General features: G+C 46.8%; 1 protein-coding gene across 2 annotated transcripts in view; it reads left to right on the forward strand.

Annotated features, from left to right (window-relative positions):
* Positions 1-14869, forward strand: part of glra3 (glycine receptor, alpha 3) — a 291131-nt gene that overhangs the window by 137979 nt on the left and 138283 nt on the right. For both annotated transcript variants that reach the window (XM_038805770.1, XM_038805771.1), the window contains exon 4: positions 7092-7315. In XM_038805770.1, the coding sequence (XP_038661698.1) occupies positions 7092-7315 (224 nt within the window). The remainder of the gene's footprint in view (positions 1-7091; positions 7316-14869) is intronic.

Genomic DNA, 14869 nt, shown 5'->3' on the forward strand with positions numbered 1-14869 from the left:
AAGCTAAAGATTTATTTACACTACTTAATTGAATTTTACACTTCTATATAATAAACAATTGACAATTAATATACATCTACACTCCTCTACCACTATTCTCTACACTAATACAATAACTAGGTAGCACCAATAATAGGGGTAGCACGGTAGCATGGTGGTTAGCATAAATGCTTCACAGCTCCAGGGTCCCAGGTTCGATTCCCGGCTGGGTCACTGTCTGTGTGGAGTCTGCGCGTCCTCCCCGTGTGTGCGTGGGTTTCCTCCGGGTGCTCCGGTTTCCTCCCACAGTCCAAAGATGTGCGGGTTAGGTGGATTGGCCATGCTAAATTGCCCGTAGTGTCCTAAAAAGTAAGGTTAAGGGGGGGGGGGGGGTTGTTGGATTACGGGTATAGGGTGGATACGTGGGTTTGAGTAGGGTGATCATTGCTCGGCACAACATCGAGGGCCGAAGGCCTGTTCTGTGCTGTACTGTTCTATGTTCTATGTTAACTATGATCTGCTCTCACTCACACTAGCTTTCCTACAGTCTGTCTTCTAGCTTCTCCTCAACACTCTCCGAGAAGGATGAGCATCGATGCTTTATATAGTTCTGCGTCTAGCTCCCTCTAGTGGTTGAGTCGGACATAATATTAACCCTTACAGTTCTGTACATTTCTCATAATGTCATACTGGCATGGAACTATACCACTGTTCCTTCACTGTTGTTGGGTCAACAGTCAGAAACTCCCCCCACAGCCTCTTCCCCCCCCCCCCCCCCCCCCCCCCCCCCCCCCCCCCAATTGCACAATGGTGCAGCGCATGCACCATCTGCACTGCAGCGGTTCAAGCAGGTGACTCGCCACTACCGTCTCGACGGCATTTTAGAATGGGCCACAAATATTGTCCTTGCCAGAGATGCACTCATCCCTTGAGAAAATCTAAAAGGTTTGTTTCGTAAGCGTCTCGGATGAAAAAAAGGTCATTCAACCATGGAAGCAATCTTTCAGCTACATAAAGTTTCCCATTATAACATCAAGTTGAATTTTTAATGTACTGAACATTTTTGTCTCGACTATCCTGTTTGATAGACTATTCCAATCATATTGCATGCTTTAAATAAAGTTCATCCTCATATATGTTTCCAAATTCTCTTTGCACCATTGCAGATTCCACTGATTCTACATTCCTGACCTACTTTGAAGTAATATGCTGGGCTTATCTATTCCATTTAATATTTTATGTGCTTTAATGAGGTTGTGCCTTAATCTTTTATTCTACCCTGCTGATCTTGAACTTTTTTGATCTTCCCTTAGTGCTCATCGCCTTCACACTTGCGATCAATCTCTTTACACCTTCCCAGTGTTAGTTCTTTCATGGCATTGATCCAAGAACCCTCAGTAGGATCTGACCCCACCCACAGTGGGGTAGAAGAGAGCCTTACCATTACTATGTATGACAGGCTGCTGTGTTTCCTTCGTTATAACAGTGAAGTGTTCTAAAGCGCTTCATAGAAACATAGAAAATAGGAGCAGAAGGAGGCCATTTGGCCTTTTGAGCCTGTTCCGCCATTCATTAAGCCATGGCTGATCACCAACTCAGTAATTAAACAGTGATGTAGTGGTATTGTCGCTGGACTAGTAATCAAGACACCCAGGGTAATAATGCTCTGGGAACCAGGGTTCAAAACCCATCGTGGCAGATGGTAAAATATGAATCCAATAAAAATCTGGAATTAAAAGACCATGAAACCATTGTCATAAAAACCATCTGGTTCACTAAATGCTTTTAGGAAAGGAAGTCTGTTGAACTAGAGTATGCAGATGGCGCTCGCTTCTGTGCACACATAAGAGGCCGAGCTCCAAGCCGTCATCAACATCTCCACTCAGGCACACAAGAGCATGAGGCTTGCACTAAACATCCATAAAACAAAGGTCTCTACCAACCTGCCACACTGCACCCCCCCCCCCCCCCCCACCCCCCCCCCCCCCCCCCCCCCCAGTTATCAAAATCCACAACAAGTCTTTGAACAATGTGGCTCACTTTCCATTCCTTGGGAGCCTACTGTCAACAATAGCAGACATCGACATTGAGATTCAACTCTGTATTCAGCGTGCCAGTGCAGCATTTGGTCGCGTGAAGAAGAGAGTGTTTGAAGACCTTAGACTCGGCACCCAGCTCATGAACTACAGAGTAGTAATGATACCCACCCTCCTATATGGCTCAGGGATGTGGACTATGTACAGCAAGCACTCCAATACCCCGAAGAAGTGCCACCAGGGCTGCCTCCACAAAATCCTGCAAATCCATTGGCAGGATAGTCACACCAATTTCAGTATTCTCGACAGGCCGACATCCCCAGCATTGACTACACTCAATCAGCTCCCCTAGGTGGGCCGCGTTGTCCTCATGCTTAACACTGGACCCCCGAAACAAGCGCTCCACTCAGCGCTTCAACACGGAAAACCAGCTCCGGAACACCCTCAAAGCCTCCTTGAAAAAGTGCAACACCCCGACCGACACCTGGGAACCCCTGGCTCAAGACCGTCCAAAGCGGAGGAAATTCATAGAACCATAGAAAAGTTACAGCACAGAAGGAGGCCATCCAGCCCATCTTGTCGATGCCAGCCGGAGGAAGGAGCTAAACGTCTCGGGTTTCGTTGCTGAGAGCAAGCTAAAACCAAGCCTTGACAATGAAAGGTGGACGTGGCAACCCGGGCACCCCACCCACCCGCCCCATCTACACCACCTGTGGCATAGACTGTCGGTTGCGCATTGGACTCCTCTGTCACCTGAGAACTCAGTTTTAGTGTGGAAGCCACGTCATCCTCGACTCCGAGGGACTGCCTAAGGAGAGGAAGGGGAAGACCCTGGGTCTCTGGACTACTGGTCCTGTGATAGTACCACTCCGCCATTGCCCCTCCCTTAAGAGTTCATCAGTACACGTCTGTCAGGAACATAGCGGGGAGACATTATTTATTACAGCTGCTGATTTTAAATCTTGTTTAACAACAGAGAAAAGTCAAACTGAGGTGCTCTAGTGGTGACACAGAGTTGCCCTCACTTGAACAGAGAGGATTAAATACCTGATGTGTGAACATTTGGCCACTTGTTTAGACCAGGCGACTACCAGCCCTCTGCTCTCCAACCTACTCCGTTCCTCACGGCAATGACAAGCATAGACTGGACCAGCAATCCAGAGGCCTGGACTAATGAGTTTGAATCGCAGCACAGCCACCAGGGAATTTAAGTTCATTAATTCAACAAACCGAGCTTAAAAATCAAGTACAGTAATGCTGAACCTATAACTAACAATTTGTTGTAAAAACCCATCTGGTTCGCCAACGCCCTTTCGGAAAGGGAATCTTCTGATCTTACCTGGTCTAATCTATGGGTGACCTTTGAACTCAGCTGTTAAGATGATGGCTCACCATTACCGTCTTAAGAGCATTTACAGGCTGGCTTTGCCAGTGATGCCTGCGCCCTGTGAATTAATGAATACAAAAGGAAGATCCTGTGTTTATACATCGTAATCCACCAGGTTAGGACTTCCCGTGTGATCTCATTGGTGTCTCAGCAGATCTGAAATTGGGTGGATGGAGTGTCTCTCCCAAAATTCCCCCTAAACTCCGCTACCCCCCCCCCCCCCCGGCCCCACCCCTGCACCCCCCCCCCCCCCCCCCCCCCCCCCCCCCCCCCCCCCCAATCATCCATTTGTGATTTTTTGATTATTTTACAGCAAAATAATTTGGAAATGTAGTTTGATGCAAGCGTTAGATTTTATAACCAAGCGTATTTCCACATTTTTGAGCAGAAAAGTCATAGCCTGAATTTGTAGACTGCACATTATCTCTTGGGATCGAAATTGGCAGGAATTTTACCCCCCCGCCCCGCCCCAGCCTGGGCCCTCCACCCAGTCAAACTGCTTCCCGGGAGCAGGTTGCTAGCGAGTGTGGGAGGGGGGGGGGGATGATGCCCTGCCTGTCACCCACCCAACTCTGTTGGTATCTTATCAGCTGGTGGTAAGTGGCAGACAGTCTGCTTACTCAATAATCATTTAAGGGCCTCTTTCCACCATGGCAGGGGTGGGGACCATCCCATATTGTGAGGCTGCCCGCTGTAACATATTGGTGTGACTGCAAGCTCAGTGATGGGAACCCTCCTATTCAGGCACCCTGTGCCCAAGGACCCCACTCCCTCATACCCCCTACCCCCGCACCCCCTACTCTCACTAGCGGCAAGTGTTGTCCCCGACTTTCCAGACGATGGTCTCTGCTAACACATTTGTTAAATCCAAGCCATTGTTTTCAGGATGATTGGAGAAAGTACCTGAGTCATTTATCTCATGCCACAGATATCCAGTGAACATTCACACTATAAGAGAGTTGAAATGTCCCCTGAGTTTTGTGTGAAGTTAGTTTCAAAGTAAGAGAGTACAGACTTGATTTGCATCTCCTCTGATTGAACCCTGCACTGAAAGGGCAGGTCAAGAATGAAGTGCAGCTGGCCTGTTCGGCAAAACAAGTTAACCCAGAACATACAGTGCAGAAGGAGACCATTTGGCCCATCGAGTCGGCACCGACCCACTTAAGCCCTCACTTTCACCCTATCCCTGTAACCCAATAACCCATCCTAACCTTTTTGGCTCACTAAGGCCAATCCACCTAACCTGCACATCTTTGGACTGTCGGAGGAAACCGGAGCACCCGGAGGAAACTCACACAGACACGGGGAGAATGTGCAGACGCCGCACAGACAGTGACCCAGCGGGGAATCGAACCTGGGACCCTGGCACTGTGAAGCCACAGTGCTGTCCACTTGTGCTACCGTGCTGCCCTAGATCATTAGAGATTAAATCAACTGAAAGAATAACTATGAAGGCATTTGTTGAGGTGAAGAGATCAGAAATGCTGGAGGATATTTGTTCTGCTTTAGTCAAGTAAATTTGTGATATTTGCCTGCATGCATTATAACGTAAGGTCGTCAGCAGAGCAAGGGTTAACATGGGACTCGAGAGTGGACTGTCCAGAGTATGATGTATGTAGTCACATGGTCAGAGAATAGATCTATCTAAGCAGCCAGCCTGCATGGTGGAAGCTACATCATGCAAGATCATACATGGAACTGTAAATGTTAAAGCCTACCAAGAAAGGTGTTTATGTTGAAACACACAAGGGGCGGAATTCTCCGCAAGGCACAACGCCATTGTGAAACCCAGAGAGGTTCACGATGGCGTCGGAAGCCTCTCCCAGCCCCCTATTCCCCCCACCCCGGGGGGATAGGCGGGCCGTACCAGGAAACTCAGCAGCCGGGCCTTGTCCCTGGCTTCAAGGCCGGCGCGCCAAGAATGACGCCACGGCGGCGCCTAATGACGTCAGCCGCGCATGCGCGGGTTGGGCAGCTCAAACCCGCACATGGGCGGTTGCCGTCTCCCCCTCAGCCGCCCCGCAAGACGTGGCGGCTTGATCTTGCGGAGGGGAAAGACTGCGTTCACTTGAGATGCTGGCCCGATGATCGGTGGGCACCGATCGTGGGCCCGTCCCCTCCCGAGCACGGTTGTGGTGCTCGATCCCCGATCCGTCCCCCACAGGCCTCACACTTACCTGGTGCGCCATGTTCACGACAGCAGTGACCAGGTGTGGTTGCCGCCGTCGTGAACAGGTCGGGAACGGCAGGCCGCTCGGCCCATCCGGGTCGGAGAATCGCTCACGGCGGCCCGTGTTTCTCCAAGCAGCGTGTCGCAAAACCGGACACGCCATTTTGGGGGAGGTGGGAGAATAGCGGGAGGTGCAGGAGCGGACCTCCCGCTATTCCCTCACCCATCGTGGTTGCAGAGAATCGCACCCAAGGCCTCATCAATGAGCCACACCACATGGAAACATAAAGAATCTATATTATGTACATAATATGACAAAAATGGCCTGTTGAGGTGGGGAAGCATTCTTTATTTTAGGTCACTACACAAAGATAAGTGCATGGATTGAACTCAATGAATCGAATTATAGTTTTTGTTCTGTATGTTTGTTTTAATGGAAAATAAAACAACTTCATACTTCAGAGGAATCCTTGCATCACCAAGTACTTGCTTTCAGAAGAATTGAGGAGGTACAATTGCAAACATCGAAAGTATTATTTATTTTATTTATTATTTATTTTGTTTATTGATCAGACTGCATTTTCACCATGCCGCGATGATTTCGGAGTTCTTTACAAATGGTGGGCAGGTTTAGTTTCCATAATTCTTGGCGATATTCCCAGGCTGTCTCATTTTCAGGAGTGCCTTTAAAGGGTGCGGGCAAAAGCCGGCATCCAGAGTTCCCGACTTGGCCGGCGTCGTTGTGGAGTTCGGTGTGACATACACCTCATGATTTACATGGGGTCAGGCCCGGATTCTAAAGAGTCGTGGTTAACGGCCGTCAGAGAAGTCATAAACCCTAGTCTGAATGAGGTGACTTTCGAAATATATGTTCAAAAGGTTCTCCTTATGCTCCCATGCCAAACTCTGTCCCTCATATCCCCTGTGCCAAGCAGAGGCACTTCTAAGCTCATTCACCTACATTTTATAATACTCAACCAATGAAGCCCAGAGTGACAGGAGGATATGTAAAAAAAAAGTAATCCATTCATAACCTTCTATTTTGTTTAAAAAGCCACTTCACTGCAAAGCAATACAAGTGTCCCTTTGAAATGTCAATAACAGAAACCACAAGTCCTTGAAACCAATCAGCAGTGTGTAAATTAACATTGTTAAATTCATTGCAGAGATCAGAGAGCCTGAGCTGTCAATCAAACAATGTTTTCTCTGAGGTGCAACAGTTTCAACAGAGTACTGGATGTCTGGGTTCTCAACCAAATAAAGAAGTGGATGAATGGGGCCTCAATTTATCGCTTCCCCACTGCTCAGCATCACTAATGTTATCAGACTAAGCCAGTATTGTGCAGGAATGCATACTAATTATGTACTTTTCTTCTGAGAGTGGTACTTCAACTAACGACCTCCCATTTCAGAGTCATGCATGCTGTCTTGCAATCTAAAGGCAGATAAGACTTCAGTGGCAAAGAGACCATTAACTTCAAAGGTAAATCAATATTTTAATCTTGTTTATTCCCTACAGGATTACCGTCTAAATATCTTTCTGCGTCAGCAATGGAATGATCCCAGACTGGCATACAGCGAGTATCCTGATGACTCTCTAGACTTGGACCCATCGATGTTGGATTCAATCTGGAAACCAGATTTGTTCTTTGCCAATGAGAAAGGAGCCAACTTCCACGAGGTGACAACGGAGAACAAATTACTGAGAATTTTTAAAAATGGGGTTGTCCTTTATTCAATAAGGTAGGCATTTCAAGTCACTGGATGATGTTTGAACAGCATTTGTCTGTGTTCTTAAAGCTGCAACGTATTATCTGTGTGAACAATCCTTATGTCTTTGCCTAAAATTGGTCTTAATGTGGATCTTCTGAGTGAATGTCATGGTCAACTCTGGGTTTACTGCCGTTTTCACTATTCTGAACAGATGTGACAAGGTGATGGCTTTGTTCCTGCGTAATATGCTGTTCGGGTGCCTAATAACCCAATTGCAACTCAATTTATTTTGACTAGAAATAACCTGAGATGTTAAGCAGTGGAACCTATGCTTACAAACCCATCTTTCAGACTGTCCTACTTCTCCAGTCTGTCTCTACCCAATTGTCATTAATTAAAACACCGAATTTGCATACTGACGCATCATTGCAATTACTGGCATAAAGGATACTGACTGAGCTTGAAAAGTATCTGAACAAATTTAGATATTGCACAAAGTAGGTGAATGATAGATGAATATTACTGTGTGCCGTAGGTTTTCAAACCAGGGGCTTCAGCACGTGGAATCAATTCTTCAGCTATCTGCCAGGCATCAGATTTCCTATTATTCCCAATTCATAGCCTTGCTTGGTTTCTGCTGCAGTAAATACCGAGAAAAAGATGTTTACTGGAATGTTTTCCTTTGCTTATCTACAATATTAAAACAGGGAATACTGAGAGTGCATTGGTAATTGTTGGGGTCTGTCTATAACACAGAAGAGTCTGTTAGCCATTGTTGCAAACAAATGTACAGTTGGGCAGATAAGAAGAGAAAATGTGAAACTTGAAGTTTGTATACACAATGAGCAGAAGTCTATTAGCAAAGGTAAAATAGGAGCATGATTTGGATCTGATATTATAGATTACTGGAAGCACACGGTGAATTTCAAAACAGTATCTAGCATGTAATAAATATTCAGTTTTAGTTGCATTTTTTTTAACTTTTATGTCCAGCTATTGATTAGATCATGTTTAAAATAGTATGCCCAATTTTGGGGCAACTTTGTGTTTAACTTGATACACGAGGTTGTGGGAAACCAGTTTGAATCCCACCACGGCAGGAGGTTTGTCATCCCGCAGATCCAATAATTTGCTCATTATCAATTCCCTGGTGATTGTAATTTCCCTGCGTTCCTCCCACCCTTCCATTTACTGATCTACAGCTAATTAGCTATTTTGGGATGTTACTTGTGTCCACTATAGTGAAGACTGATGCAAAATAGCTGTTCAATTCATCTGCCATCTCCTTACATTCTCCATACATACTTCCAATAGGACAAATGCTCACTCTGTCATCTGTTCTTATTTATATATCTGTAGAAACTGTTACTATCTGTCTTTATATTGCTAACTAGCTTTCCCTCACACTCTAATTCATAGAATTTACAGTGCAGAAGGAGGCCACTCGGCCCATCAAATCTGCATCGGCTCTTGCAAAGAGCACCCTACCCGAGGTCAACACCTCCACCCTATCCCCACAATCCAGTCACCCTACCCAACCCTAAAGACAATTTTGGACACTAAGGGCAATTTATCTTGGCCAATCCACCTAACCTGCACATCTTTGGACTGTGGGAGGAAACCGGTGCACCCGGAGGAAACCCACACACACACGGGGAGGATGTGCAGACTCCGCACAGTGACCCAAGCCGGGAATCGAATCTGGGACCCTGGAACTGTGAAGCAATTGTGCTATCCACAATGCCACCATGCTGCCTACTATTAGCACTATTAATTGTTCCCTCTTTATCAATCCCAACAATGTTTGTTGTTCTTTACATTATTTCCAATCTTCTAACTTGCCACCCTTCTCTGCGCAAATCTGTTTTTTCTTTAAGTTTAATACTGTCTTCAACTTTTTCAGTTCACCATGAATGGTGGGCCCTCCCTTTGGAATGTTTCTTTCTCATTGAAATGTGTCTATTCTGTGTATTCTGAAATATCCCTTTGAACATCTGCAATGAACATTTGTTGATCTTTCTCTTCACCACGTTTGCCAGTTCACTTTAGCTAGTTCAGGATACTAGTCGTGGCCGCACTCATCGCTCTCTCGAACTGAATGCAAAATTCAATCAAATTATGATCGCTGCTACTGTTATGATCCCATTTGGGGCTATCACTGGCCAGGGAAATCCCAGAATGCAACCTTGGCTCAAAAGACCGTAACATTTATTTATTTTTTATAAAATGTGGAGGAACAGAGTCACAGGACCGCTAATTAATTTTAACAACAAGATAAACATTAATTAAACATGAAAAAATTGGATTGTAATACAGTGCTGCTTTGCTGCACCTTTAGCTTTGTCATTACACAGATTGTAGGATTAACATGGGTCACAAATTACATCTTAAACTACAATGGTCTCATTAACACACAAAGTCCTTTCGAAGCATACAAGATGACTGTAGTCAAATACATACACTCGGCTCTGAACTCAAGTTAGTCTCTGTGGATTTCATCTCAGAATCCCCCCAGATGAGAGTTTCTAAACTCCACTCCCAAAAACACGCCTTAAAATCTTTTCTCATGATAACGCGGTTTGTATTCTGAAACCCAGTCCAGATTTTGCATGGACACTTTTAAACAAAGCTTTTAACAGCGAATCAGTCCATGATTTCACACCAGCGCCTTTAGGATTACTTTGTCTTGACTGTTGTGCAAGCTGCTCACAATTGCTTTAACTCGCGATTCCCAGACTGTATTAAAATGACATCAAATATTTCAATACCTGTGAAGTCTGCTGTGCCAATTTGTACCTAGTTACTGCAATTGCTCTTTAACTCAGAAAATGGTGTTTACTATTCCTTGAATTCTTCTGAATCATGCCTTGGTCTCTGTTCTCTTAACTCCTGTCATCTTCAACACTCCCAATTCCCTGGTCATCTGGACTATAATTTGTGCTTTTGGAAACCTGCCTTTTTGAAGCTCCCATCCTGTCCTACAATCAAATTAACTAAACTAAAGCTGAAAAGCTTCTCTACCTTCCAAGGCCCCAGTTGCTAAGCAATGCCGCATACTTCTGCTGGCCTATTTATTCACTCGTCATGCCATAACCCTCTCTAAGCACAATAGAAGCACAGTTAGAACTTAACTAATGCCCGCAGATACAAACATCTTGGTCCAGCATGAATCATAATATAGATTTTATACTATTAGGCACAGAAATAATAAAGTAAACACACTTAAAATTATTACTAATGTTTACCAATACAAATATAAATTCCTTAAACTATCTTAATTTTCCTAATACTACCTCGAGGTGTGTTCACTATCAATTAGGATATCAATGGATCCGCTAATTGCATATTACCAGGTCTAGTGCAGCCTGCTCTCTGGTGGGCTCCAGAATGTGCAGTTCTAAGAAACGGGGCAAAATTCTCCGACCCCACGCAGTGTCGGAGAATCACCCGGGGCGCCGAGAATCCCGCTCCCGCCATGTCCAGAATTCTCCCACCCGCCAGAAGTCGGCGTGCCGCCAATCCCGCCGCCCGCCTCAGAGAATGGCGGGGGCCGGCGGGATGCAACGGTTTTATGTAGCATAACGGTTTAACGGTAGCATAGTGGTTAGCATAAATGCTTCACAGTTCCAGGGTCCCAGGTTCGATTCCTGGCTGGGTCACTGTCTGTGCGGAGTCTGCACGTCCTCCCTGTGTGTGCGTGGGTTTCCTCCGGGTGCTCCGGTTTCCTCCCACAGTCCAAAGATGTGCGGGTTAGGTGGATTGGCCATGCTAAATTGCCCGCAGTGTCCTAAAAGGTAAGTAAGGTTGGGGTGGGGGGGGGGGGGTTGTTGCGTTACGGGTATAGGGTGGGTACGTGGGTTTGAGTAGGGTGATCATTGCTCGGCACAACATCGAGGGCCGAAGGGCCTGTTCTGTGCTGTACTGTTCTATGTTCTATGTTATTCTCCGGCCCGAATGGGCGAAGTCCCGCTGATGTGGCCACGGGTCACATCAGCGTTAATCAAAGTAGGTATTTATCGGCGTCAACCAGTGCTGATGGTTGACGCCGTTCAGTGTGGAGGTGGGTGACAGGCCGGGGAGAGAGAGAGAACTGACAAACTGCGAGTGCCGGTGGGTTGGGGTGGTGGGAAGAGAGAGCGAACTGACAAAGAGAGAGAGAACTGACAAAGAGAGAGAGAACTGACAAACTGCGAGTGCCAGTGGGTTGGAGGGGGTGGGAAGAGAGATAGAACTGACAAAGAGAGAGAGAACTGACAAACTGCGAGTGCCGGTGGGTTGGGGGGGGGCTCTTTATGTGATGTCTCGCCGGGCGGCGTTGATGAAGTCGCCCGACGTCAACCGACGTGCCACGTCCGCAGCGGGTGAAACCGACCTGAATTGCGTAACGCCGTTGCTGGCCCATTCGGGCCCGGAGAATACGCAATGTTTTGCGGGACCCGACGCCGGAGTCATCAGCGCCGTTTTTACCCGCCGGTCCCAGGCATTGCGACGGACATCGGAGAATTTTGCCCCTGATTTTTCTAGTCAGTCTGCAGGTTAAAATCCCCCATGATTATCGCAATTTTCTGACAAGCTCCCATTATTCTTTTATATTCTGTTTTACCGTGTAGTCACAATTGGGGGCCTGCTCGCCACTCCCACCAGTGAGCTTAGGTTACCTCCTGATCCCCAAAATCTATCCACACTCTACAAGTCAGGAATGTGATGGAATACGATTGACTCCCCCAGGTGTGTGCTGCTGTAACAACACATCCAGAACAAAGCAGCCCACTTGATTGGCGCCCACAACCACTACCATCTAGAAGAGCAAAGGCGGCAGATACCTGGGAATTCCACTACCTGCAAGTTGCTCTCCAAGTTACTCAGCATCCTGACATGGAAATATTTCATCGTACTTTCACGTCGCTGGATCAAAAACCTGGAATTCTCTCCCTATCAGCACTCTGGGTACGCTTACACCTCATGGACTTCAGCGGTTCCATTAGTCAGCTCACCACCGCCTTCTCAAGGTCAATTAGAGATGGGCAATATATTCTGACCTAGCAGATGACGCATGCATCCCATGGTTGAATATATAAAAGTCCAGGTTAGTCCTCAAACTTTTGGATCTTTATTATAAAAGGAAGCACAACATTTCAATGTCTTCATTGAACAGAATTTGGAAAGGAGAAGACACCTGGGGCTGGATTCTCCATTTTCAGGAGTATGTCCCCACGCCATCTTGAAAACTGTGGTCTCTTACGCCAGGAAAACTGGCGTCAAAATGCCACAGATTCACTGTCTTGCAGGGGGCTAAGGAGGCAGCTGTCGTGGAGCTTGCAGCTCCAGCTACCGATATGGCCCACCCCCCCGCACTTCCGAGTCTGCACCGCCACCCAGGTATCATGGAGGTGGGACCATGAGTGGTCCAGGCCGTCGGGAATTCAGCCGGTTGGGGACGGAGAATAGCGGGACGGGCCTCAGGCAATGGCCTCAGGTGGTGGATAGTCGGCGGAGTACGGCGCTTTGCGGAGGGGGAAGAGAATCGCGGAACTGGCACCGGTCCCGATTTCGTGCACGAAATCGGATTCTCTGCCCTGTCACCAAACATGATTTCACCGTCGGGGTGCGGAGAATTCAGCCCTTGTTCTGGGTCAGTATTGGCAATGGCATTGCTGTTTTTAGCTACATACACAATTTTATTGAAAAAGACAGTTCACACAATGCAGATATATTAACATACTTCGGCTGCAAATTTCCTTCACAACCTCCGACCATCAATCAGTTCCTACTCTTTAGTCAGACACTGCCTGACCTATTTTATGGGATGCTGGTATCACTGGTCTAGTCAAGTAATGATTGCCCATTCCTAATTTTCCTTGAGAGGGCATTTAAAAGTCAACCACATTGTTGGGTCTAGAGTCACATGTCGGCCAGACCAGGTAAGGGTGGCAGATTTCCTTCCCTAAAGGGCATGAGTGAACCAGATGAGTTTATGACAGTCTGGCAAAGGTTTCATTGTCATCATTAAACTTTTCAACGCCGATTATTTTCATTGAATTCAAATTCCGCCATTTTCTGTGGTGGGATTTGATCTCAGGTCCCAGAGCATTATCCTGGGTCTCTGGATTACTAGTCCAGCATCAATACCATTGCGCCGCCACCTCCCGCTGTCCGGAAAACCCTCTCTCCATTGAGAATCCCCCTTTTCATCCAGACCCCTCCCCTAAAGCCAGACCTTGCTCTCCATCCAATCCCCACCCCTCCCTGTTGGCCTGGACAAATTGTTTCTATTGGCCAAGTTGATCACACTGACAGGTCCTCTCTCTATGCAATGTTGCCAGAGTTTCCATGGTGATGAAGGCACTGTGTCAGATGCTGTTGTAACACTACAAAAAGAAGTGAGTTAAATTGTGAAACCTGAAGACATTCTGGTCGCCACACTACCAGAAGGATGTGGAGGCTTTAGAGAGGGTGCAGAAAAGATTTACCAGGATGTTGCCTGGTATGGAGGGCATTAGCTATGAGGAGCGGTTGAATGAACTCGGTTTGTTCTCACTGGAACGACGGAGGTTGAGGGGCGACCTGATAGAGGTCTACCAAAATTATGAGGGGCATAGACAGAGTGGATAGTCAGAGGCTTTTCCCCAGGGTAAAGGGGTTAATTACTAGGGGGCATAGGTTTAAGGTGCGAGGGGCAAGGTTTAGAGGAGATGTATGATGCAAGTTTTTGTACACAGAGGGTAGTGGGTGCCTGGAACTCGCTGCCGGAGGGGGTGGTGGAAGCAGGGACGATAGTGACATTTAAGGGGCATCTTGACAAATACATGAATAGGATGGGAATAGAGGGATATGGACCCAGGAAGTGTAGAAGGTTTTAGTTTAGACGGGCAGTATGCTTGGCACAGGCTTGGAGGGCTGAAGGGCCTGTTCCTGTGCTGTACTTTTCTTTGTTCTTTGTTAAGACACGCCTATTGCACAGCGTGATTTAGAAAAGGTGAAGTGAGACAATTCCCAAGTACCATCAAGCACAATAACCGAAAACATGGTGGATCGACAAACGACCGATCCTTTGCAAAGCTTAAAAGTCAATTGATATAAACCAAATTCAGGAGGAGACATTAAGCAGCAGGGAGCTGATAGCATCAAAAGGCACGCCCCAGCTGCAGACACTTTATAGCGGGAAGCAATTTGTAAAGAAAGGGACAAGGAGGTGGGAGGAGGTTACTTCAGGTCGCAGCTGAAAATGCGGGATAGCCTGAGCTATCTTAGCACCGTGATTACCATTTCCGCGAACAACATGCGTCAAGTGGCTCAATCTGATGCCTATTAACCTCCTGCTCCGTACATCTTGCTGACTTGCAGACCATCTATCTGACAGCCATCTGATAACCTCAAGAGATTTTACCGAGCACGTTCAGATGTGACTGACAGGTTAGAGAATTCAGTGTTCTACTCGGAGGTCAGCAGCTCACCCATCGGCAGCATTGCACAGCGCCTGCGATTTATTTTGAAGGGGCAGGGCGGCAGGGAAGCCATACTGCGACGTGGATTACATCAGCTTTGCCCAGCATGGAGCACAGATTGTGTAAAATCTGCAGGATC

Source organism: Scyliorhinus canicula, chromosome 8 (genome assembly GCF_902713615.1).
Source record: "Scyliorhinus canicula chromosome 8, sScyCan1.1, whole genome shotgun sequence".
Classification (NCBI taxonomy): domain Eukaryota; kingdom Metazoa; phylum Chordata; class Chondrichthyes; order Carcharhiniformes; family Scyliorhinidae; genus Scyliorhinus; species Scyliorhinus canicula.